Consider the following 26867-nt stretch of genomic DNA (forward strand, 5'->3'; position numbering starts at 1 on the left):
ATCCACGCATATGCAGGGATGTTAGGGGGCTCCGTAGCTGTAACCGAAACTATCGGATATCCGATAAAAAAAAATATCCGTAACCGTAACCGAAGCTGAAATAAGTGTCGGATAATATCGGATAGGGGCGGAGCCTAATTGAGACACGTTATGTAACCATTTTATTAGCTGATTGTATTTTACTTTAGAAATTCCTTAAAAAATTAATATCCGTAACAGAAATTATCATAACGGATAATCAGAAATAATTTCATATCCGCAACCGGTATAATAATCATTCCTGTATCCGAAACCTATCCGTATCCGAAATTTCATATCCATAACATTCCTGCGCAAATGACTCTCTACGAGGTCATCTCGTCCTGGTACTTTTGTAACATTATTTAGTATCGCATACAATAATATTATATATTATGTTGTAGGGGAAAGGGAATTGTTAGTAATGTGGACTGATGATCATGTCAGGATGACTTCCACGCGGTTCCCCCTGGAAACGATCGTGATAAATTCCTGATGAATTTGTAATGATGGGCTAACTGACCTGACCTCATGCTCATCCTATCATCCTCCACTGGTGCCCCGCCAGCGTAAACCGTTAGCGCAGGCGGGTGCACTATTTCATTATCGACCATAAAAAAAAATGTTGCCATTCGTAAAAACTAAGGTAATAATCTATATCCCATGATTTCTTAGTGGCTAAGAATAGCACATATATTTTTTATATCACTTAGGTGGCAAACAAGCATACGGCCCATCTGATGGTAAACGGTTACCGTAGCCTATGGACGCCTGAAACACCAGGGGTGTCACATACTCGTTGCCGACTTAATAAACCTTAATATACCCTTCTTGAAAAACCCCATGCTGTAGTCTCTCGAGAAAACCTCGGCAGGTAGTTCATTCCACAATGTAAGTGTACGCGGGAGGAAGCTCCTCTGAAACCGCACTGTCCGAGACCACTTAGGTTCCAGCGTGTGATGAATTCCCAGCATGGTCCTCCGAAACCTCTCCACCCTATAAAAGAAAGTGATATAGACCTGCGCGGCGGGATGTCCGGCCCGCACGAGCTGGTGGCCGTGGTGCAGCGCGTCCCTGAAGGAGTCCTCGCGCGCGTCGAGCTCGGCGCGCGCGGCGTCGTGGTCGGCGCGCGCGGCGTGCGCGTGCGCGGCCGCCACGCGCGCCCCGCCCGCCGCCTGCGCGCGCATGCCCGCCGCCCACGTGCTCAGGTCGCGCACCTGGACACGCAACATTCAGCTTGAGAGGTGGACGCGCATGACGTTGCTGCTCATTACTTAAGGAGGACTATTATTTGGGAAGAGAGGAGGAATTATGGTTCATTATTTAGAGAGGGAGAACTTGTCTACGTACTCAGGTTGTGACCTGACAACAACGTGTTGCAGTTCATTATTTTAAGAGTGGGGGAGTTGTTAAGGTTAGAGTGAATCATTTAGTACAACCTGGTATTCATTATTTAGAGAGGAAGAACTTGCCCACGTGCTAAGGTCGCGCATTTGACGACGCAACATTCAGGTCGAGAGGTGGATGCGCATGATGCTGCTGATCATTATTTAGGGAGGGAGAACTTGTCCACTTGTTCAGGTTATGACCTGACAACAACGTGTTGCAGTTCATTATTTTAAGAGTGGGGGAGTTGTTAAGGTTAAAGTGAATCCTTTAGTACAACCTGATATTCATTATTTAGAGAGGGAGAACTTGTCCACTTGCTAAGGTCGCGCACCTGACGACGCAACATTCAGCTTGAGAGGTGGACGCGCATGACGTTACTGCTTATTGCTCAAAGAGGACTATTATTTGCGGAGAGAGGAGGAATTATGGTTCATTATTTAGAGAGGGAGAACTTGTCTACGTACTCAGGTTGTGACCTGACAACAACGTGTTGCAGTTCATTATTTTCAGAGTGGGGGAGTTGTTAAGGTTAGAATGAATCTTTTAGTACCTGGTGTTCATTACTTAGGGAGGGAGAACTCGCCCATGTGTTAAGGTCGTGCACATGACAACGGAACATTCAGATCGAGAGGTGGACGCGCATGACATGACGCTGGTGGTTATTATTTAAGGAGAACTTGAAGAGAGGAGGCATTAAGGTTCATTATTTCGAGAGGGAAAACTTGTCTACGTGCTCAGGTTTTGACCTGATAACGTGTTGCAGTTCATTATTTGAAGAGTGGGGGAGTTGTTAAGGTTAGAATGAATGTTTTAGTACCTGGTGTTCATTACTTAAGGAGGGAGAACTATTATTTGGGGAGGGAAAACTTGTCTACGTGCTCAGGTTGTGACCTGACAACAACGTGTTGCAATTCATTATGTGAAGAGTGGGGGAGTTGTTAAGGTTAAAGTGAATCCTTTAGTACAACCTGGTGTTCATTATCTAGAGATGGAGAACTTGCCCACGTGCTAAGGTCATTATTTAAGGAGAACTTGAAGAGAGGAGGCATTAAGGTTCATTATTTCGAGAGGGAAAACTTGTCTACGTTGTTGTCAGGTTGTGACCTGACAACAACGTATTGCAGTTCATTATTTTAAGAGTGGGGGAGTTGTTAAGGTTAGAATGAATCTTTTAGTACCTGGTGTTCATTACTTAGGGAGGGAGAACTTGCCCATGTGTTAAGGTCGTGCACATGACAACGGAACATTCAGATCGAGAGGTGGACGCGCATGACATGACGCTGGTGGTTATTATTTAAGGAGAACTTGAAAAGAGGAGGCATTAAGGTTTATTATTTCGAGAGGGAAAACTTATCTACGTGCTCAGGTTGTGACCTGACAACAACGTATTGCAGGTCATTATTTTAAGAGTGGGGGATTTGTTAAGGTTAGAGTGAATCCTTTAGTACAAATTGCTGAGAATTTGCCCACATTTAGGATGATTCTTTTAATACAGATATTTATAATAATAATAATCTTAAATAATTCACACAGCGCCATCTAGTCTCAAACTAAACAAAGTTTGCAGTACAGGTATTACCCAACTGAAATAAATACATACATATATTTTTTTGTAAACATATATGTTTATATTTTTGTCATATACTGGCCACCAGTCGCTAGTTTGAATATTTAAATTATGAAATATATCTATTTGATATATGTCCATAATTTTCTATTCTAATAAATTAACTTATGTAAATACACGTATTTTATAATTTTTATTTATTTTTTTTATTTATAAAAACTTAATGCACAAATACAAAAAAAAATAAAGGCGCATATAGCGGACTTGACACCACGAGGCATTTTCTTTCAGTCAACCATAGGGCAAACAGATATTAAGAATACATATATATATATATATATATATATATATATATATATATATATATATATATATATATATATATATATATATATATATATATATATATATATATATATATATATATATATCCTATCGATCCCCCGTCCAATTCAAACGGGGATCGAAATTTCGATAGCCTGAGCCGAGGTTCGAACTTCGAACCCCTAGTGGTGCCCTCAGACTAAAGTCGTATCCGTCAGGCGGGAGTTGGCCTTCAGCCGCTCCATAAGTCCTTCCTTTGGTTTGTAGTGCCATCTGCACTCGCCCCCTATCGTCCGGTGAATCTGTAAAGGCCAGCTGCGGCCAACAGCAACTGTCTTTTGGTCGAGAGACGTGCTCTCGAACGAATCTCCGTATCATACAGTGTTTGCTTTATATAATTTTAGTTATACTTTGTACTGATTTTGTTAAAATTAATTATACGATTTGTTATAAATTTCTTTTATTTAATTAAATTTAGAGATCATTCCAACAAAAAAAAAACATATGAAATTTATATACAAACTTGTGTAAGGAACTGATGCAGCTCCAAATGCTGTTGCAGCTCGTGCTTCCTCTCGTCGGCAGCGGCTCGGAGCGACGTCCAGGCCTCCGCCAACGCCTCCTGCTGCAGCGTGATCTGCTGTACGTTCCCACCAGGGTACAGTTTCTGGAGTCGTGTCCCTTCTTCTTGTAGCACCTGTGGACGCATAGGTCATGATGGTAGACAGAGCTGCTGATAGCAAAATAAATGAGTAACTTGTTCGTCCTAATAATAATTCAAATTCAAATTCAAAAATAATTTATTCATGTAGGACATTTTAGCCGCTTATGAACGTCAAGTTTATACATTATATATTTTTCCCTACCGTCCAGTTCGGTGTATAGATCCAATTGAGAAGAACTGGCAAGAAACTCAATTGAATTACTTTTTTTAATAATAATATTCTTAAATTTGGAGATTTGTATATCCGTTTTTTTTCTTAATATGTTTTACGTCTCTGGATACAAGTCCTTTTAAGCCCAAATTAACAAGAATACAATAGAATAGGATAGAAAAACATTTATTCAAATAACTTCATTAACAATATCAATCATTTTAGTATTTCTGTGTAGTCCTGGCTTCTAAACTTGTGTATGTACTATATTTTGTTTACATAAGTGTATATAATTTTTGTTTCCAATAATGCGCCAATTGCTCTATTTTTTTTTGTTAATACTCTATTCCAAAAGTTGTCTGTAAGAGATTGCATTAGCGATAAGACCGCCTTTTGTACTTAGTTTTTTTTTATGTTTTTAATTTTGTTCATGTCCTTTATATGTTGGTGCAATAAAGTGTTATAATTAATTAATTAAATAATTAAAGTAGCGTTAGCATTGTATTTTATAAGATTTACACTGTAAATGTTCAAGCAAATAATCTAACTCCATTTTATACTAGCTGTACTCGCGACTTCGTTCGCGTGGAATTTAACTTTATTTTCTAAAATAAAAGTACCCAAGTTACACCTTATTACATCAGCTACATGCCAAAAAATCGGTCCAGCCATTTCAGAGATTAGCCGGAACAAACAGACAGACAGATAAAAATTGTAAAAAATGTTATTTTGTTGTATGTACCGTATTTATATTCATATGCATGTAGTAAAAAATGGTTATTTCAATGTTACAAACAGCCACTCCAATTTTATTTACATGTATAGATAGGCCGGTTAGTTACCTGCAGCTGAGCATCAACGGCTAACAGCTCGGCCTCAGCTTTGCCGTGGTCACGCAGCAGTGCGGTCGCATGCGGCAGATCCCTCGGGCGAGCTGCACGTGCAAGCTGCGCGCGCTTGGCTGCAGCACGTGCCCGCAGCTCACCCGCGTCGCGGTGGAACCTGTGGATCTCGCCTGCAGCAGCCAGTCGGGCTCCGCGCGCGGCCAGCTGCTCCACCAGCCGCTGCCAGTGCGACCTGTTTCATATATCGTCGCCTGTAACTTTCTGTTGCCCTGGTACTTCATAATAAAATACAACGCTATCCCCAAGCGGAACAGTGTGTGATACACCAGCCGCTGCCGACTGCGACCTATTCCACATATCATCCATAACTTTCTGTCGTCCTGGTACTTCATAATAATAACCTAGGACAATTCAGACAGCGCCATCTAATCCTAAGCTGAACAGACCTTGTGTTAAGGGTTCTAGACAACTACTCCAGCGCGCGCAGCGACCTATTTAACAAACCACCTATAACTTTATGTTGCCCTGGTACTTATTAATAATAATATAGGACAATTCACATAGCGCCATCTAATCCCAAGCTGAACAGAGCAGTATCTCTGTACATATGTATCAGACTCTAGTGTAACACACCAGCCGCTGCCATCGCGACCTGATATTTTATTTAGGGGGGGAAAGGAGATTGTTAGTAATGTGGACTCTTGACCCCATTACTAGCAATGTACCATGTCAGGTTGACCTCCACGCGGTTCCCCCTGGAAACCATCGTGATAAGTTCGTGGTGAGGTTGTCACGATGGGCTAACTAACCTGACCTCATGTTCATCTTATCATCCTCCACTGGTGCTCCGCCAGCGTAAACCGTTAGCGCAGGCGGGTGCACCATTCCATTATCATCCATAAAAAAAAAAAATACCGCCCATAACTTTCTGTTGCTCTGGTACTTCATATTATATGTATAATGCGACGACATCTAGTTTTAAGCTGAACAGAACTAGTGTCGGATACATTAGCCGCTGGTATCGCCACCTGTTTAACATACCACCTACAGCTTTCTGTTGCCCTGGTACTTGGTTAATAATAATATAGGACAATTCACATAGCGCCATCTAATCCCAAGCTGAACAGAGCAGTATCTCTGTACATATGTATCAGACTCTAGTGTAACACACCAGCCGCTGCCATCGCGACCTGTTTACCACCACCACCTACAGCTTTCTGTTGCCCTGGTACTTGGTAATAATAACCTAGGACCATTCACACAGCAGTATTTATTCCTAAGCTGAACAGAGCTTGTGTTAGGAGTACTACACAAATAACTCTACTACTCACTAACTACTACTCAATTAGAAAAAAAATATTCAAATGTGTCATAAAATATTTTCTTTGTAAAAAGGCTTATTATAAAATTGAAGAATTTATAAATGATAATAATGTTTTTGTAGAAAATATCTAACATAAAATTCATAGCGCTGACAATGTTATCTGATTGAACAGAGTGCGTAGCGGTTTCTATGTTGATTGTCGCATGCCTAATCCTTGTTGTTAATTAAATATAAGTAAATCAATATTTATTTAAAAGAGCAACACACAAGTTTCTTGCTTATTCTTCTTGTGATGAATCTGCATTCCGAATGAGTGGTAGAATAAAAAACTTGACTATTCAAAAGTGCTTATATTAAGTTTATATGAATAAAGATTATTTCTATTTCTATTTCTACTCCAGCCGCTGCATTCGCCACTCATTTCATATACTACCTCACTCATTTACACTCCCTCACATAATGATCTCTAACCACGACGCCATCTAGTCCCAAGCTATGTAGAGCCTGTGTTATGAGTTCTAGACAACTGATACACGTAATACCAGGCTGCTGCCATCGCTACCTGTTTCACAAACCACCTCACAGGTTTCTGTCGTCCTGGTATTTCAAAACAATATATACAACGCCTTGTACTCCCAAGCTAAGCACTAACAACTGATAGACATACATTTTTTTTTCTAAATACATACATAATATGTCGCCCTGGTACCTCATAATCATCAACGGTTGGTGACTTACCCGAGTGCCTCCTGCTGCTTCTCAATGTCCTCGATGTAGGGGCTCTCGGAGGCGAGCAGCTTCTTGGCGAGCTCCTCGCACTGGTTGAATCGTTCAGCGCCGCTCTCCACACGGTGGCGGAGCTCCTCGAACTTTGATGTGAGGATCTGTTCGTAAAATAACGATAAAATTAGTTTTTTATTCATTTGAACGACTAACAATATATTCACTGTATCTCCTATTATATGATACGTTCTTTCAGGCGCAACACATTCGGGAAAGTTCTTTCTTATCCCATTTATTTGTGGTTGGAGTGATTAGTTTTTCTCTTCCATTCATCTCTGTTCGCAGTCATCTCGTTATTTACTCCCTTTATTACTATATCATCTTTCACATAGTCCATCCATCTCTTTCGGTGTTCCTCTGCCCTTATAACCATCCACATTTATATGTAACACCTTCTTTAAACATCTTCATTCCTACACTTTCAAATAAAGTTTCTTTCGGCATTGTATGTACATGTGATGTGACAGATCATAACATGGTTCTTGCTGGAATAAATTTAGAAATACCAAAACAGAAGAGTATGAACAAAGAAAAAGTTCAAATTAATGCTGAAGCGATAAAGCAAGATCTTGCCGAAATAGACTGGTCAATAGTAACTAATATAGAAGATGTCAATGAGGCAGTCACAAATTTCGAAAACTGTTTGAAAAACATTATTAACGTTCATACCCGCAAAGTTAAAGTAAGTCGCTCCAAATTCAGTATTAAACCCTGGATTACTCCAAGTATTATACGCTGTATAAAACACAGAGATAAGCTTCATCAACGGGCTACCAGGAATCCACAAAACTTAATAATACAAACAACGTACAAAAGATATCGTAATTTTTGCAATAACCTTTTACATAGATTGAAATCGAAATTTGAAGAAGAACAATTATTAAAAAATAAAGGTGATCCTAAGAAATTGTGGAATACAATAAAAAACATTTGTGATATTCAAACACACAAGAAAGAATCAACAGAATTATTATACATAGAAAACTCAATTGACGAAAAGACATCACTTGACATGTGCAATATCCATTTCTCAACCACTGGTAATACACTTGCAAATAATATTTTAGAAAAGTTAAAAGAAAAAGAGGAGAACTTGATGCCTAAAATGGATGGCGTATTGGGATCTTTTTTCATGGCTCCGACTGATGAATTTGAAATAGGTGACCTAATTACTCAGTTAAAAAATGATAAATCTCCTGGAATTGATGGAACAACCAATAGTTTAATCAAAACAATAAAGGAATTCATTTTAACACCTCTAGTACACATTTATAACCTTAGTTTTGTATCAGGTATCTTTCCGGACTCTTGGAAAACAGCTTTATTATACCCAATTCATAAAGGAGGCTGTAAATACTCTCCAGATAATTACCGCCCAATAGCACTACTTGGAACTTTCTCAAAATTACTGGAGAAACTTGTCAACAAAAGATTAGTTAAATACCTTGAAAACCAAAATCTGCTATCTCATAAACAGTTCGGTTTTAGATCAGGAAAGTCCACCGAGGATGCCGTGTCTCTACTTATTACAACTATCACCTCCAAACTTGACCAAGGATTACAATGTGTAGGTGTGTTTTTGGATTTGGCTAAGGCTTTTGACACAGTGTCTAATAAACTGCTTCTAAAAAAACTGGAAAAGTCAGGTGTCAGAGGTTTAGCATTAAATTGGTTCAGCAGCTACTTAAACCACAGAAGGCACTGTCTAAGGTTGGGACAGTTCACAAGTAATACCCATACCACAAATTTCGGAGTACCGCAAGGTAGCATTCTCGGCCCCACACTATTTATATTATATCTAAATGATATACATAATATTAAGTTAGAAAATAGTGAAATGATATGTTATGCCGACGATACAGTCTTACTGTTTTGGGACAAATCATGGGAGAGTGTTTACTCAAAAGCCGAAAGAGGAATGGCTCAAATAACCAAATGGTTAGATTGGAATCTTCTAACTATCAATATTAAAAAAACAAATTATATTTGTTTCCACAAAACTAGAATGTCAGCACCGCCTTTAGGGTTGCAAATTAAAATTCACAATCAATGTTTGAATAACGTAGCGTGCGACTGCCAATGTATAAACAAAGTTTATGACACAAAATATCTCGGAGTGTATATTGACCAAAACATTAACTTTAAAAAACATATCTCAATGACATCAAACAAAATTCGAAACATAACTCATGTGATGCGTAAACTACGAGAGTCGGCTAACATAAATACACTCATGACTGTTTACTATGCCCTCTGTCACTCTGTGTTGTCGTACTGCATCATCTGCTGGGGAGGTGCAGCCAAGTCAAGCATGATTGAAGTCGAAAGAGCCCAAAGATCAGTTCTTAAAACAATGCTGAAAAAAAGATATAGGTATTCTACAACTAAGTTATATAAGGAATGCAAAGTACTTAGTGTTAGGAAACAATTTTTGAGGAAAGTGACTTTAGTCACTCATAAAGATGTACTGAATTCCACCAAATATGGAAACCTGTTAAAAAAAAGAGTTTTTCAGATACCCCTGCCTATGGTACAGACAACCTTTGCTAAACGTTTTAGCCCATATATAGCTGTAAATTTATATAATAGAATAAGCAAGTCATGTGATATAAAAAAATGTTCTCTAGCTCAAGCCAAAATAAAAATAAAAGATTTTTTAATAAGTCTGGACTATGATCAATGTGAGAAATTGTTTCAAACCGAATTTTAATTACATAAAGCCTCAGTAGTACTTAATATGTGTATGTCTATTGTATGTATTAATATATTTTATATTTATTACTATTTATAGATATTTATTTATTATATATATACTTTGTAATATAACGCCATAAGTGTTGCATGATATTGTTAAGTTATTTCATTAAAGTCAGCCGAGCACCTAACATATCAATTATGTGTAATGATCTCCTCTGAACCACACGATACAGACTTGCATGTCTAGTGTGTGGTTCGCAGTAATGTGTATTGAATGTAAAAGTGTTTTATTGGCCAATAAAAGTTATTATTATTATTATTATTATTATTATTACACATTACATGTCCATACCACGACAGACGATTACTCTTCAACCTCTCCGATACCGGCGCCACTTTTCTACTTCCTCTAATGAATTCATTCATCTTATCCATTCTTGTAAATTCACTGCCCTCAAGCTTATGGCGTCCTGGTACTTTTACACATCTTAGAGAGCGAGATGCTTGGCTCAAATAGGTGAGACTCAGGTACCAACACAGACGACTCTATATAAAGTCTACCTTGGTAAATTCAATACCTATAGCTCATGTCGTCTTGGTACTTTCACACATCTTCGAAAGCGAGTTGCTTGGCTGAAATAGATGAGACTGAGGCACCCACGCAGACGACTCTATACTAAGTCTACCTTGGTAATTTCACTGCCTATAAGCTCATGTCATCCTGGTACTTTTACACATATTTTGGCTCAAACAGATGAAACACACGCAAACGACTCTATATAAAGTCTACCTTGGTAAATTTATTGCCTATAAGTTTATGGCGTCCTGGTACTTTTACGTCTTAGAAAGCGAGATGCTTGACCCAAATAGGTGAGATTGACGGCACTCATGCAGACGACCCTTCATAAACTCTAAGTACTCTACAAGGAGGTAGAACCTGAGATACAGACCAGAAGGTGTTCGTAGTCCTGGCCGAAGTCCTCGCTGGAGGCTGCCGCGTACTGCTCCTGAATCCAGGTTTCCAGCTCAGCGCTCTCCGCTATATATTCATGTCTGCAATAACATATAAAATATACACGATCACGCCTATCATTGGGCTTCCTAAAATATGGAGCGCAGTCATCACTGCGCTCCATATTTTAGGAATCATCATCCGTCATACTCGTGAACTGCTTCTTGTAGGGACTTGTCTGGTCTTATCACTACGCTGATTTACTCTTATTTAGTTACTCAACCAGTTGGTTGTTTGTTTAATATTTTGAGTCTAACGAATCGGTGTCGGTTGGTTTGTTTTCACAATTTTCAACTTAGTAATGTAAAGTTATGTGTATTATTTTCTCTCCGATAGATCCTCCGTCCAAGCCAAACGTGGATCGAAATTACTACGGCCTGAGCCGAAGTTCGAACCCCGGTGTCCTTAGACTAAAATCGTATCCGTCAGACGGAAGTAGGCCTCTATAAGTCCTTTCGCGGGTTTGGAGTGCCATCTGCACTCGTCCTCTAACGTCCAGAACTCAATTATTTAAAAGAGCAGAGTGATGGCAAGTCGTGGCGAGTGGTGGAGAGTGGTGGAGAGTGATGGGGAGTGATGACGAGTAATGGCAAGGGGTTAGGAGCGGTGGCGAGTGGTTCGGAGCGGTGGCGAGTGGTTCGGAGCGGTGGCGAGTGGTTCGGAGCGGTGGCGAGTGGTTCGGAGCGGTGGCGAGTGGTTCGGAGCGGTGGCGAGTGGTTTGGAGCGGTGGCGAGTGGTTCGGAGCGGTGGCGAGTGGTCGGGAGCGGTGGCGAGTGGTCGGGAGCGGTGGCGAGTGGTCGGGAGCGGTGGCGAGTGGTCGGGAGCGGTGGCGAGTGGTAGGGAGCGGTGGCGAGTGGTCGGGAGCGGTGGCGAGTGGTCGGGAGCGGTGGCGAGTGGTCGGGAGCGGTGGCGAGTGGTCGGGAGCGGTGGCGAGTGGTCGGGAGTGACGGCGAGTGTCCCGGGCGGCGTTACCTGCAGACGCTCTCTACGAGCGCCCTCTGCCGGAGCGCGGCGAGTCTCTGCAGGCGCGCGAGGCTGCCGGCGAGCAGCTCGTGGCGCTGCAGCAGCGCCGGGCCCTCGGGGTGTCCGCTGTTGGCCATCGAGCTCGCCACGTGGCCCATCTCAGATATTATAGCCGCGTACGTGTCCAGTTCCAACTCCACCGCCTGAACATTACCAACATGTTTAATATTATGTTTAATATACATATTTTAACCGACTTCAAGACAAAGAATAATAATAATAATAATAATAATACTTTATTTGCCAAATGTAGGTAAACAATAAGGTGTTATAAATATGTTGTTGAGATCCGTACATTAACCTCGTAAGAGGTGTGCAAAATAGAAGAAAGAAAGTTATAAAGATATAAAAAAACAACCAGTGTGATTGCAAATTGGGTGTGAGTATCCGTATTACGAATATTATGTGGGTACTGTATTGCATGTTCTTTTATTAAACAGTCTCGAACAAATCGTCTTTCTGGTAGAACCTTCGTCCTGTACTTTGACAGTGTCCAGTACTAAATTTGCAGGTTAATGAATTTTTCTCTGGTTTAGTTGTCTAGTTCTAACTCCACCTCCTAAACATTACCATTAATATACATATTTTTATCCGACTTCAAAATAAAGAACGTTTTAAAGATATAACAAAACAACTTTTAATAATAATAATAAAAACTTTTAATAATAAAAAAAAACTAATATCTATGTATTTGTATCAGTTGTCTAGTACCCAAAACTTGTGTTATGGGTACTAGACAACTGATCCAATTACATAGATATTTGTTTTTTTCGTATATACATACATATTATACATAGAAAACACCCAGACCGATACAAACAATCATACTCATGAATACAAATGTTTGTGCCGTGCGAGGAATCGAACCCGCGACCATCGGACGTAAAGCGGTGTGCTTGACCGCTAGACCGCCGAGGCCGTCAAATGCCTCGCCGTTTTAATGATGATATTTTCTTTCGAACAGCTAGTACTGTTCCCGCGACTTCGTCCGCGTTTTATTTTTCTAAAATGAAAGTAGCCTAAGTTACTCCTTATTACATCAGCTTTTTACTACATGCATATGAATATAAATACGGTACACACACAAAAATAACATTTTTTTATACATTTTCGTTTGTCTGTTTGTTCCGGCTAATCTCTGAAATGGCTGGACCGATTTTGACGGGACTTTTTAGCAGGTAGCTGATGTAATAACGAGTAACTCAGGCTACATTTATTTTAGAAAAATAAACTTAAATTCCACGCGAACGAAGTCGCGTGTACAGCTAGTTTAAAATATAGATTAAACATTAAAATATAAATTAAAATTAAACATAATCACCTTATGTCTGGTAAGTAGCTGTGTAGCTCTGTGCCTGTCGTGGCCCACATCAGCCGAATTCAGGGCCGCAGCCTTGTCTGCGAGCCAGGAGTCTACCTCCAGCGCCTCGTGGAGGAACTGCTGCGCTTTCAGCGCCGCCTCCAGGCGTTGCGCGCGGGCTTCAGCTGCATCCGATACTTCGGAGTACGCTTGTTCCAACTCCTTGCAATGACTTTCGATCTGTGAATAAATATAATAATAATAATAATAATACTATATTTGTCAAATGTAGGTAAACAACAAGGTGTTAACAATATGTTGTCGAGATCTGTACATCTAAATATATATAACTCAAAGGTAACTGACGTAGTGATCTATCAACGCACAGCCCAAACCACTGGACGGATCGGGCTGAAATTTGGCATGCAGGTAGATGTTATGACGTAGGCATCCGCTAAGAACGGATTTTGATTAATTCTCCCCCCAAGGGGATAAAATAGGTCCGATCAGGCTGAGACGTCATAGTAGCTTTATGCATGCAAAGTCTCAGCCCGATCGGTTTAAAATTGACAAAGTTTCATACAAACTTTCATCCCCTATTTTATCCCCTTGGGGGTAGAATTAAACAAAATCCTTTCTTAGCGGATGCCTACGTCATAACATCTACCTGCATGCCACATTTCAGCCCGATCCGTCCAGTGGTTTGGGCTGTGCGTTGATAGATCACTATGTCAGTCACCTTTGAGTTATATATATTTATTTATATGGAGGTTTTCCCACGAGACTACAGCATGGGGTTTTTCAAGAAGGGTATATTAAGGTTTCTTAAGGGTCGGCAACGCGCACGTGACACCCCTGGTGTTTCAGGCATCCATAGGCTACGGTAACCGTTTACCATCAGATGGGCCGTATGCTTGTTTGCCACCTACGTGGTATAAAAAAAAAGCTGGAAAATTACACAATTTATTATTATTTTATTTAAATTAACCATAAATATACCTTCTGAGCCTGAGGATGCTTCTCCTCAATTAAGGCCCTGCCCTGTGCGATGACTCGTTCTATGAGCGGTCTCCGTCCGAGCAGCTCGTTGCGCAGCTTGCTGTGCTTCTTCTGCGCTGACTGCGCCGCGTGGAGGTCGCCCGGCATGGCCTCCGAGGAGGCGGCCGCCTTACGTTCCGATAGCCAGTCCAGTTCACCGGCCACCTCGGCCGCGAATTTGTGTAGTCTGTAATTTTTAACACATTATTTAGATTTTAAAATAAATAATTTTATTGTAAATAGGTTGCAGTAGACGTGGTCACGAGGTCACGCCTGAGCCTGCATGCGACCACGGCTGACACTCTGCCCTTGATCACGGTTGACAGTCTGCTTATAACCACGGCTGACAGTTAGCTCGTGACCACGGCTGACAGTCTGATCGTGACCATGGCTAGCTGACAGTCTGATCGTGACTACAGCTAGCTGACAGTCTGATCGTGACTACAGCTAGCTGACAGTCTGATCGTGACCATGGCTAGCTGACAGTCTGATCGTGACCATGGCTAGCTGACAGTCTGATCGTGACCATGGCTAGCTGACAGTCTGATCGTGACTACAGCTAGCTGACAGTCTGATCGTGACCATGGCTAGCTGACAGTCTGATCGTGACTACAGCTAGCTGACAGTCTGATCGTGACCATGGCTAGCTGACAGTCTGATCGTGACCATGGCTAGCTGACAGTCTGATCGTGACCATGGCTAGCTGACAGTCTGATCGTGACCACGGCTGACATTCTGCTCGTAACCACAGCTAGCTGACAGTCTGGTCGTGACCTCAGCTAGCTGACAGTCTGCTCGTGACCACAGCTAGCTGTCAGTCTGACCGTGACCACGGCTAAGTTTGCTTCTGACCACGACTATGTGTTATGGGTTCAGACCGATTCAAACAATCATTATGAAATCAATTGTTAGTGTTGTACGAGGAATCGAACCTACAACCGGCTGAAGTAAAGCAGTATGCTATATTGCTAGATCACCGAACCCGTCGACACTAACTAAGGTTTATTTTAATTAACAGTAGTAAAAAAAAATGTAATTCTGTACTCACTGTAGACTACTCTCGAGAGCCTGTCTCCGCTTGTCTATTCTCGGCTGCATCGCTTGAACAGCTTGAAGCAGCACCGTGGACTCCTTCTCAATGGCTGGAGCGTCGAAGTGGCCATCGGAGACCAGGTCAGCGCCCTGCGCCGCCAGGCTGTGCCCCTTCTGGTCCCAGGACGCCAGCTCTTGTTCTAACAGCTGTGAGTATGGGGATGTATTAGTAACTAGGACGAAAGAGGGATAATAAAAATAATAATCTCAGGACAATTCACACAGCGCCATCTAGACCTAAGTTAAGCTAGCTAAAGCTTGTGTTATGGGTACGAGACTACTGATACAAATACATAGATATATTTTTTCGTAAATACATACATATTATACATAAAAAACACCCAGACCGATACAAACAATCATAATCATGAATATAAATCTTTGTGCGTTGCGAGGAACCGAACCCGCGACCGAATTAAATTTGATACACAGATAGTCTCGACCCTGAGAAAGGAAATAAGCTACTGTTTAATGCGAAAAAAGCTAGTTTTCCTACAATAAGTAAGTTCTAAATAAGACTAACCTGATGTTGGTTGAGGAGTCGCCGGCAGCTCCTGAGGTCGGTACCGACCTCCTCGCTGCGAAGGTCGCGCTCCAGCTCCACCAGGCGGGCCTTCGCGTCCTCCACAGATCTGCACATAGTGGTTTTTATATAAAACTGAACAGGCAAACAAACTGGCGGCCCATCTAGTATTAACCATTAACCGTCACTTGTATCCGGCTCGAAGGACCAAAAGAATATGAGGTTATTGATTAAAACGACAAATTAACACGTGTGACACGCGTAGTGCTCATATGTTGGTATTACCCCGGTTCTAAGATGCCCCGCTTTGGTCCCCTGTAATTTCACTATTATATTTTATGCTCCAGACTATCTAGTAGTTCATGATGTCTTGGTACTTTGACTGTAGTATCACAGTACATTTCCTACTTTGTTGTACAACGAGGGGCAATGCGGCATACAGCGCCCCCCACCTCCTGGTAGCCTGCAGTGAGCCCCCCTACCTGCGGTGCACTCGCTGCAGCGCGGCCTGTCGCAGCTTGCTGCCCTTGTCGCGGGAGGCTGCCACCAGCCGCTCCCAGGCGTCCCGCAGCGCCCCCCACCTCCTGGTAGCCTGCAGTGAGCCCCCCTACCTGCGGTGCACTCGCTGCAGCGCGGCCTGTCGCAGCTTGCTGCCCTTGTCGCGGGAGGCTGCCACCAGCCGCTCCCAGGCGTCCCGCAGCGCCCCCCACCTCCTGGTAGCCTGCAGTGAGCCCCCCTACCTGCGGTGCACTCGCTGCAGCGCGGCCTGTCGCAGCTTGCTGCCCTTGTCGCGGGAGGCTGCCACCAGCCGCTCCCAGGCGTCCCGCAGCGCCCCCCACCTCCTGGTAGCCTGCAGTGAGCCCCCCTACCTGCGGTGCACTCGCTGCAGCGCGGCCTGTCGCAGCTTGCTGCCCTTGTCGCGGGAGGCTGCCACCAGCCGCTCCCAGGCGTCCCGCAGCGCCCCCCACCTCCTGGTAGCCTGCAGTGAGCCCCCCTACCTGCGGTGCACTCGCTGCAGCGCGGCCTGTCGCAGCTTGCTGCCCTTGTCGCGGGAGGCTGCCACCAGCCGCTCCCAGGCGTCCCGCAGCGCCCGCAGCCGCGCCGCCACCTCCTCAGCACGCGAGGGGTCCGCCTGCTGCAGCGACTGTCCGATCTGTACACATCATGTTCCATCATTACCAATCTGACCATCACGTCCTGTGGGAGTGTTCACTCTATTCCGATTTAAGGGAAGGTGCGGCAGAAAATACGTTAGTGGTGAGGGTGAAGAGGAGAGTCCGGTGTAGTATCCTGACTTGGTGTCTTCTGAGGAGATTTTCAGGAGATTGCTGAAGTTTTTTTTACAGCAAAGGGGACAAACGAGCTTGCAGCTCACCAGATGGTAAGTGATTACCGGCGCCCATGAACACCCTCATCACCAGGAGAATTGAAAGTGCGTGGACGATCTTTTAAGAAGGAATAAGCTCTTGAAGGTTTCAATATCGTATCGGTTCGGAAATACCATTGCTGGAAGGTGATTCCACAATGTGGTTGTGCTTGGCAAAAAATTTCAAAAGTTCGCGAATCAGTAACTCCGGCAGAGCTAGTAAAAGAGGACTGATAGCATGCGTTCAAGAAGAGATGTCGCAGCACATCGCCATCTAGACCAAAGTTAAGCTAGCTAAAGCTTGTGTTATGGGTACTAGACAACTGATACAAGTACATAGATAATTTTTTCGTAAATCCATACATATTATACATAGAAAACACCTAGACCGATACAAAAATGTTTGTGCTGTGCGAGGAATCGACCCCGCGACCATCGGACGTAAAGCGGTGTGCTAGACCGCTAGATCACCGTGGTATATAATGAAAGAATGAAATGTGAAACTCACACTCTCCACATTCCTGAGCTGCTTCTCGTTGGCTTGAAGCTCCCTCTCGAAGGCCTCGTGCTTCTGCAGCTTGCGTTCCAAATTGGCAAGATCCCTGCTCGTAAATATTAAGAATATAATATTGCAGGTTAGTGATACGACGATGTATATTAAATATGATAATAGACTGACAATCACCACGAGAATTTTATATGTAACATAGCACAGTTTTCGTTCCCATACTCCTCCGAAACGGCTTGACTGATTCTCATGAAATTTTGTGAGCGTATTGAGTAGGTCTGAGAATCGGCCAACATCTATTTTTCAACCCCCTAAATGTTAGGGGTAGTCCACCCCTAAATTTTTTATTTTTTAGACAAAAGTTTTAGTTTTTATTTTTTTATGGTACAACATACAAATATACATACAATCCTAAATTTTCACCCTTCTAACATCAACCCCTATTTTTTTATAGCATTATTAATTTATATGGCAAAACAACGTTTGCCGGGACAGCTAGTATAATATAAAATTCTCGTGTTACAATGTTAGTTACCATACTCCTCCGAAACGGCTTGACCGATTTTTATGAGATTTTATATCCATATTCAGTATATCTGAGAATCGCTTACTGTCTATTTTTCATAGGGTTGTCCACCCCTAATATTTTTTCTTCTTGTTCAACTTTATTTTTTTATAATGAAATGCATACAACCCTCAATTTTCACCCTTCTATCACCAACCCCTATTTTTTAATAGCTTTATTAATTTGTATGGTATATAAAAATATTAATCTTATATACTAAATAACAATAGGAAAATGTAAGGTGGGGTGACACAGTTTACTCTGACTCGGCAGTGCTTAGTACACAATATTGAATTTTCTTAATATTGAATGTCTTACTAGACATTATTAAATGCAATTATTATATTGATGAATGTAGGTAACTGTGTTCCATAGATAATATTGAATTAACTGTAAATGGTGATATGCTAGTTATAGATTTTTATACAATTGTAATCACTCAATGGTCGAAATTCTACATTTAATTTAACATTCAGAAACATTACATTTATACATATAAACATTACATTTTACATTTATATTTAACATAGACAAACAATATTAGTCTATTCTCAATTTGACTACACACTTCATAATTACATAGTACAAAACAAAGTCGCTATCGCTGTCTGTCCGTCCCTATGTATGCTTAAATATTTAAAACTACGCAACGGATTTTGAAGACTTTTTTTTAATAGATAGAGTGATTCAAGAGGAAGGTTTATATGTATAATACATGTACAACCGTACGAAGCCGTGAATTATGTGGAGAGAAATATCGAACCGACTTTGAGCAATGTCTTAAGTAATCATTAGTTGATGTTCACAAGTTGTAGTTGAGAGTCGATACCTCATGTCGGTGTCTAAGAGACCTCCTAGCTAAATGAAGTTACAAATCACCCCCAAGCCTCTACACAACACTCCCATTTCTTTCCGGGTCTCTTACTTCTCCCTTTTCTCTCTCCTCGTCTCCCTTTAGCCCTGCAGCGCCCACAAGGGGGCGTTATCGCCCACTTTGCAAAGGCTGAGTAAGACCATAGACAGGCAGTATTATTACCTGTAACTCTGGTCTTTAGCTGTTCTGGTTTTGTCGTCGATCCAGCCCTGCAGCTCCTCTGCGGCCGCTACGAACTGTCGTAAAATAATTTATTTAAAAAAGTTATAAATTTATGTCAAGGTTTTTGTACGTATTTTTTTCTTATTTTATTATAAATTAGAAATGACAATCTTCTCTTAATCCCCTTCTAAAAGATCCCTCGTCCAATTCCAAACGGGGGGATCGAAATTACTATAACCTGAGCGGATTCAAACACCCAGCGGTGCCCTCAGACTAAAGTCGTTTCCGTCAGGCAGGAGTTATCGTTCATGCGCCCCATAAGTCCTTCCGCTGGTTTAGAGAACTTTGAAAGGGGGTATCCTGAGACGCGCTATTAAAGTTTTGTATCGTGAATGGTATATATAAAGTGAATTGTGTGTACAAGTGACTCCGATCGATTCCCCGTCCAATTTAAACGGGGATCGAAATCACGATGAACTAAGCCGAGATTCAAACCTCCAGCAGAGGCAAACCCCTCAGGCGAAATCGTGTCCATCAGGTAGAAGTTGTCCTTCATACACCACATAAGTCCGTCCTTCCTTTGGTTTGGAGTGCCATCTGCACTCGCCCCCTATCGTCAGGTGAAGCTTTTAAAGGCCAGCTGGCTAACAGCATTAGAATAGTCTCAAAAAATCAAGTAGATGAGTATGGGAGTATAATCAGGGCTGTGGAAGACGTGGATATGAGGAATAGAGTACCTGATGATGAGCAAGTCCAGCCTGCAGGTGTCTACGGCGAGCTGCAGCGGCAGATCGCACGTCATCCCGACGAGTTGCAGCTGCTGCGCGGCGAGATGCGATACTGCAAGGGAAGACGCATAATTAATGGAGACCCAAGGGTGAAGCCCACAGTAGGGAAAGGTGGGGGGCAAAAGTACACCCCCCCCCCCCCCAACCATGGCTTTATACACCCTTGTAAGGTAACCTAACTAAACCTAAAATAATAAATTATCTAAGCAACCTAACCACGATATTTAATATTTGTAAAAAAGTTTCATACTCGACATACAACACAAACAATAATAACATACAGATACAGGTTGTTGGCTTATATAGGGTGGGAACCGTTTTGTATGAATAATATAATCGCAGTAAGACGGCGGGTCTAGTTTGCTAGTTACATAATATTTTAGGCTGCCACCACTGCTCCCTGTTGGGAGTCCTACCACAAGAATACATTACTCCCCGCCTTAAAATACGTAATACTTCCTGTTAGGAGTCGTACCAACAGAATACATTACTCCCCGCCTTAAAAATATGTAATGCTTCCTATTGGGAGTCGTACCAACAGAATACATTACTCCCCGCCTTAAAAATATGTAATGCTCACTGTTGGGAGTCGTACCAACAGAATACATTACTCCCCGCCTTAAAAATATGTAATGCTCACTGTTGGGAGTCGTACCAACAGAATACATTACACTTCGTCTTAAGAATATAAAATGCTCACTGTTGGTTGGCGTAGCAACAAAATACATTACTCCCCGCCTTAAAATACGTAATGCGCCCTGTTGGGAGGCGTAGCAACAGAATACATTACTCCCCGCCTTAAAAATATGTAATGGTTCCTGTTGGAAGTTGTACTAACAAATTATAATTACTCCCCGCCTTAAAAATATGTAATGCTCACTGTTGGGAGTCGTACCAACAGAATACATTACTCCCCGCCTTAAAAATATGTAATGCTCCCTATTGGGAGGCGTAACAACAAAATACATTACTCCCCGCCTTAAAAATACGTAATGCTCCCTGTTGGGAGTCGTACCAACAGAATACATTACTCACCGCCTTAAAATACGTAATGCTCCCTATTGGGAGTCGTATCAACAGAATACATTACTCCCCGCCTTAAAAATATGTAATGCTCCCTATTAGGAGGCGTAGCAACAGAATATATTACCCCCTGCCTTAAAAAATATGTAATGCTCCCAGTTGGGAGGCGTAGCAACAAAATACATTACTCCCCGCCTTAAAAATATGTAAAGCTCCCTGTTGGGAGTTGTACCAACAGAATACATTACACTTCGTCTTAAGAGTATAAAATGCTCACTGTTGGTTGGCGTAGTGCGGGATCCGCTCGAGGTCCTGTGCGCGCGTCTGGAAAGCAGCGAGTCGTTCATCCTGCGCGGCCAGCCGCGCCTCCAGCTCCTCGTGACGCTTCAGCAGCGCCTCCGCCTCGTCCACCGACGACTGACATACACACACACACGGTCATACAACAAACAGATAAATAAATATATCACTTCGAAATACATTTTAAATATAGCTAACTCTTTGCCGAACTGAAGAGGAAACGCCACTACACATCCTATGTGGTTGTAGCCCACTCATGCATAAACGAAATATCTCCTTTGGAAAGTTTACACTCTATGCTGAGGAGATAAAAACCATCGCTCCTAAGAATATCCTTCAATTCTTGTCCCTGACGGGTCTAGGAAGCGAACTTTGAAAAAGGGCGAGCACAATAGATCTATGTAGGTCGCAGTGCTACAGGTGCTACAAACACCAATTGTGTCCTTTTATTTATAATATTATTGTACAATAAAGTATTACAAACAAACAAACAAACACCTGACAATAAAAAGAAAAAAAATAGGCCTAACTCCAATGAACTGAGAGACTCACTTAACCCGATAAAGGCCGCATGCCCACCTGTGGGTCACTCCGCAACGAAAGTGAATATACACGTTGGGACCGAATGATCACCCGTGGGCACTTTAATTGAAATAAATGTAAGGGTTAAATAATGTCTACCTCGAATTATTGTACACTAAAAACATATTTAAATAATAATATAGGTACTTGGTTTTCCTATCCTTACTAATATTATATATGTGAAAGTAGGTATGTTTGTTACGCTTGCACGCAAAAACTACTGAACCGATCATCATGAAATTCTGTACACATGTTCATTCTAATACCTCCAGGTATTAGAATGAACATAGGATACTTTTTATTAAAAAAAAAACAATAAAATTTCAACATTTTGCTACTTCAACGCCATCTAGCAGCCATTAATGAAGTTATGCGAGCGAAGCCGCGGGTAAATGCTAGTCTATACAACTGTACATATAAATAAAATTGGAGTGTCTGTTTGTAATATTCAAATAACCGTTTTTTACTACATGCCTACACCACCCTAACATTTTTTCCAATTCCTATCTGTCTGTCTGTCTCTCTGTTTGTTTCGGTTAATCTCAGAAATGGCTGGAGCGATTTTGACGGGACTTCTTTTGGCAGGTAGCTGATGTAGTAAGGAGTAACTTAGGCTACTTTTTTAGAAAAATAAAGATAAATTCCACGCGAAATCGCGTGTATAGCTAGTTTTTATATATAAAGAGATATATAACTATATAGATACATAGCAATTCCTTGGTTTTCCTGTAATCATCATCATCATCATCATCATCAGCCCACTGCAGTCCACTGCTGGACATAAGCCTCTCCCAAGGCACGCCACTGGGCACGATCTTCAGCCCTTCTCATCCAGTTACTACCCGCAACCCTACGTAAGTCGTCGCTCCACCTAGCTGCGGGGCGTCCTACACTACGTTTGCCAATTCGCGGTCCTTTATTAATTTCCTGTAATAAATGAATTTATTCTTCAATAATCGTCAGTAACTCACCCCACACTCCTTGTACTCCAAGTAAGCTTCGTGGGCGCCGCTGGTGGCATCTATTTGGTCGGCCTCTCTATTGAAACATTGCAGTTGTACCAGCTGCTTCAAGTACGCCTCTTTCTCCTCCCAGGCTGTGACAATAATGTTATTATTAACTACCTACTCGCCCTGGCTTCGCACGGCTGTACTTGTATCGTTACATAGTATAACTAGCTGTCCCGGAAACCTTGTTTTGCCTTAAAATAAAAAAAAAATTGGGGTGGACTACCCCTAACATTTAGGGGGATGAAAAATAGATGTTAGCCGATTCTCAGATTTACTCAGTACGCTCACAAAATTTCATGAGAATCGATCAAGCCGTTTCGGCGGAGTATGGGAACGAAAACTGTGACACGAGAATTTTATATATAAGAAGATATAAAGTCGCTGACGCTGTCTGTGCGTCCTTATGTATGCTTAAATCTTTAAAACTACGCAACGGATTAAGACATTAATAAAGATATTTTGAATACAAATGTTTGTACCGTGCGAGAAATCGAACCTGCGACTATTGGAAACAAACTGGTGTGCTAAACTGCTAGACTACCGAGGCCGTCAAGATGAGAAGGAATTTTTTATTTGATAAATTTTTGGTTTCTGATAGATTTCTTCTATACGGGGGGTCAGTCAGAAATATAGTGTGTCTCTGGTACAAACCTTTGTCGAGTGCCTTCTGCTCATCTTGCAGCAGCTTGATCTTCTCCGCAACATCTGTCAGTGCGGGATTGTTGGCGAGAAGTTGCTGACCGAGAGCAATCACCTCTTTAAACCTGCAAACATCATTTAAAAAAATTGTTATGACTATTCAAAAGTGCTTAAATTAAGTTTATTTGACTAAATTATTTTCTATTCTATTATATTTACTATTGTAGCTTATGTTTTTAGTCAACCAGACTATAATAATATATACATATAAATAAAATTGGAGTGTCTGTTTGTAATATTGAAATAACAATTTTTTACTACATGCATATGAATATAAATACGGTACATACACCAAAATTACATTTTTTTACCATTTTGTCCGTCTGTCTGTTTGTTCCGGATAATCTCTGAAATCACTGAACCGATTTGGACTACATACATCAAAACAACATTTTTTACCATTTTTGTTTGTCTGTCTAATGAAATGAAATCACTGAACCGATTTGGGCGTGACTTTTTTTAGCAGGTAGCTGATGTAATAAGGAGTAACTTAGGGTACTTTTATTTAAGAAACATTAAGTTAAATTCCACATGGACGAAGTCGCAGGTTAGTTTAGGTACAGCTAGTTAATAATAATGAGTGGAAAAAAACTCAGCAAAAGCTGAGAAAATGTAGAGTTAATCTATACTTATAATAAATCTTCTTGTAGGGACTGGTCTGCTCTTATCACTACGACTGATTTAATCTTATTGCATTGATTATATTTGACCCAAAAAATTAGTGCTTGTTGGTAGTTTGTATTCACACGTTTCGACTTGTAAATGTAAACTTACAAGGGTTATTTAAAAGAGCAACACACAAGTTTCTTGCTCGTTCTTCTTGTGATGAGACAGCTCTCCGAACGAGTGGTAGATAAAAAACTAATTGTTATGACTATTCAAAAGTGCTTAAATTAAGTTTATTTGAATAAATGATTTTCTATTCTATTCTGTAGAGAGGTCAATTCTGTACATGAAATATATTTCAATGACTAAGTGTGTTTAAGCCGATTGTCCCGGAATGGGAGCGAAGTGCGTAGAATGAGTCTGTCTTAGATTGTATGAAAGAAGACTCGTGTTATGGATGTACTTTTAAAGTAGCTACAAGATGGCGGATATCTATCTAACAATAACATGTTTTATGTCTCTGTTCTGTTCATACTTTTATATACGGATTGCTTCGTCATTGTTTCTCTTATATATATCAGGGGGTGATCAGTAATCGATACTGATGCCAAAAATGCAATCAGTAAAATTTTTGTATGTCTGTCTGTATGTTCGTTATAGAAACAAAAACCACTCGACGGATCTTAACGAAAAATGGTACAATTATTCTTCATACTACCGAGCAGGTTATAGTATACTTTTCATCACGTTACGATCAATAGGAGCATAGCAGTGAGGTAATGTTAGGAATACACATCAAATCCACTGAACCGTGAGTAAGGATATAGGCTACTTATTTTACGAAAAACAACAGAACGCGGACGAAGTCGCAGGCAACAGCTAGTCTAAATATATATAACTCAAAGGTGACTGACATAGTGATCTATCAACGCACAGCCCAAACCACTGGACGGATCGGGCTGAAATTTGGCATGCAGGTAGATGTTATGACGTAGGCATCCGCTAAGAAGGGATTTTGATTAATTCTACCCCCAAGGGGATGAGATAGGGGATGAAAGTTTGTATGAAACTTTGTCAATTTTAAACCGATCGGGCTGAGACTTTGCATGCATAAACCTACTATGACGTAGGCATCCCCTAAGAAAGGATTTTGATAAATTCCACCCCTAAGGGGATAAATTAACGCGAGCGAAGCCGCGGGCAAAAGCTAGTAATAATATAAGGTTAAAACTTACTCGTCGTTGTGCGTTTTGATGTCGTCCAGCAACTCCTGGTGCTGTTTGTGGAGAGCCTCCGCAGTGGCCACGTCCTTGGCGGTTGCCTCCTGCGCCAGCTGAGCGTTGGCAGTCTACGAACAGTAAATCGTTTATAAGAGTAGTCATACACCAGGGAAGTTACGGAGCTCCGTAACCCAAACTATCGGATATCCGACATAAAAAAATTGTATGGGTGACTAGCCCCGTACTCGATTATAGGGTTGCGGGTGCAGGTGGAAACTAGAAAACAATATTTGGAATATGCAATATGGCAATGGAAGCGAAATGGAATGTACCTTTTTTTCGGACTACTCTAATGCTGTTGGCCGTAGCTGGCCTTTACAGCTTTACCGGACGTTATGGGGCGAGTGCAGATGGCACTCCAAACCCGCGGAAGGACTTATGGAGCGGCTGAAGGCCAACTCCTGCCCGACGGATACGACTTTAGTCTGAGGGCACCACTAGGGGTTCGAACCTCGGCTCAGGCCGTCGTAATTTCGATCCCCGTTTGAATTGGGGGATCGATCGGAGGGGCGCCCGGGGGCGCCGGTGTGGAGCGCCCGGGCGCGCGCAGGCGCCCGGTTGAATGCGCGATATTGTGTGTTTGAGGTCGTCGTCTTCGCCGGCGAGGACGGTGTCGTGTGTGTGTGTAAGTGTGGTCGGGGTGGAACGGGTGGGCCCGTGGGGAGGTTACCTGCCGTTATGGGGTCGTCGGGGTCAATAAAAACGTGCCTCGGGCGACGTTGTCGTGTATGTCGGATAATACTCCTCGATGCGTAGTTGACCCCCCTGACTATAAGCGGATTAGGGTGGGATTGGCATCCTCCGGATACGGTAATGGATCGAGTGATTTATTTAAAATTTATTTATTTTATAAATACCTTATAGACTAAGATACATGTTAGAGTTCACATCAATATTGTAGAAAAAATCCTAATGATATTAAAAGAAGGTAGTTTGTTTTTAGTACTAATGAAGTACCCAATGTAAGGATTATTACGAATATTGTAAATAGCGCCATCTAGTATTTATAGACCAACCTACTACACTGACTTTGGTCTATAAATAAGGTCGGTAGTTAAATAATCCTCTTTCGTTGCGTGAGCCGCGGCATTCAGTCGACGAGTGCAGAGCGTGCCGGTTGTGTTTTGGATACTAAAGTGAATTGTATTAGCAATGGGTTTATCCCGGTCTTAGTTGGGCCTGGGGGAAGCTGCAAGTAGTGAAGGTGAGTGTTAATGCATTCTAAAAGGGCCTTTTAAACCTACACCCGTGTCACAAGTCACGGGCGCTACTTGGGGTTTCCCTTGCGGTAGCC

General features: G+C 41.8%; 1 protein-coding gene across 1 annotated transcript in view; it reads right to left on the reverse strand.

Moving 5' to 3' along the window:
• Positions 1-26867, reverse strand: part of LOC131840784 (spectrin alpha chain, non-erythrocytic 1) — a 119132-nt gene that overhangs the window by 54175 nt on the left and 38090 nt on the right. The window contains exons 25-42 of the mRNA XM_059188983.1: positions 25529-25641; positions 23640-23752; positions 22950-23074; positions 21374-21513; positions 20023-20125; positions 19286-19359; positions 17685-17778; positions 16809-16963; positions 15811-15919; positions 15244-15434; positions 14157-14382; positions 13179-13397; positions 11807-12000; positions 10773-10875; positions 7081-7226; positions 5016-5250; positions 3822-3995; positions 1038-1235 (exon numbers count right to left, since the gene is read on the reverse strand). Of these exons, the coding sequence (XP_059044966.1) occupies positions 1038-1235; positions 3822-3995; positions 5016-5250; positions 7081-7226; positions 10773-10875; positions 11807-12000; positions 13179-13397; positions 14157-14382; positions 15244-15434; positions 15811-15919; positions 16809-16963; positions 17685-17778; positions 19286-19359; positions 20023-20125; positions 21374-21513; positions 22950-23074; positions 23640-23752; positions 25529-25641 (2712 nt within the window). The remainder of the gene's footprint in view (positions 1-1037; positions 1236-3821; positions 3996-5015; positions 5251-7080; positions 7227-10772; positions 10876-11806; positions 12001-13178; positions 13398-14156; positions 14383-15243; positions 15435-15810; positions 15920-16808; positions 16964-17684; positions 17779-19285; positions 19360-20022; positions 20126-21373; positions 21514-22949; positions 23075-23639; positions 23753-25528; positions 25642-26867) is intronic.

The sequence above is a fragment of the Achroia grisella genome, unplaced genomic scaffold (genome assembly GCF_030625045.1).
Source record: "Achroia grisella isolate CSIRO2021 unplaced genomic scaffold, CSIRO_AGI_Agris_v1 utg149, whole genome shotgun sequence".
NCBI classification, from domain to species: Eukaryota; Metazoa; Arthropoda; class Insecta; order Lepidoptera; family Pyralidae; genus Achroia; species Achroia grisella.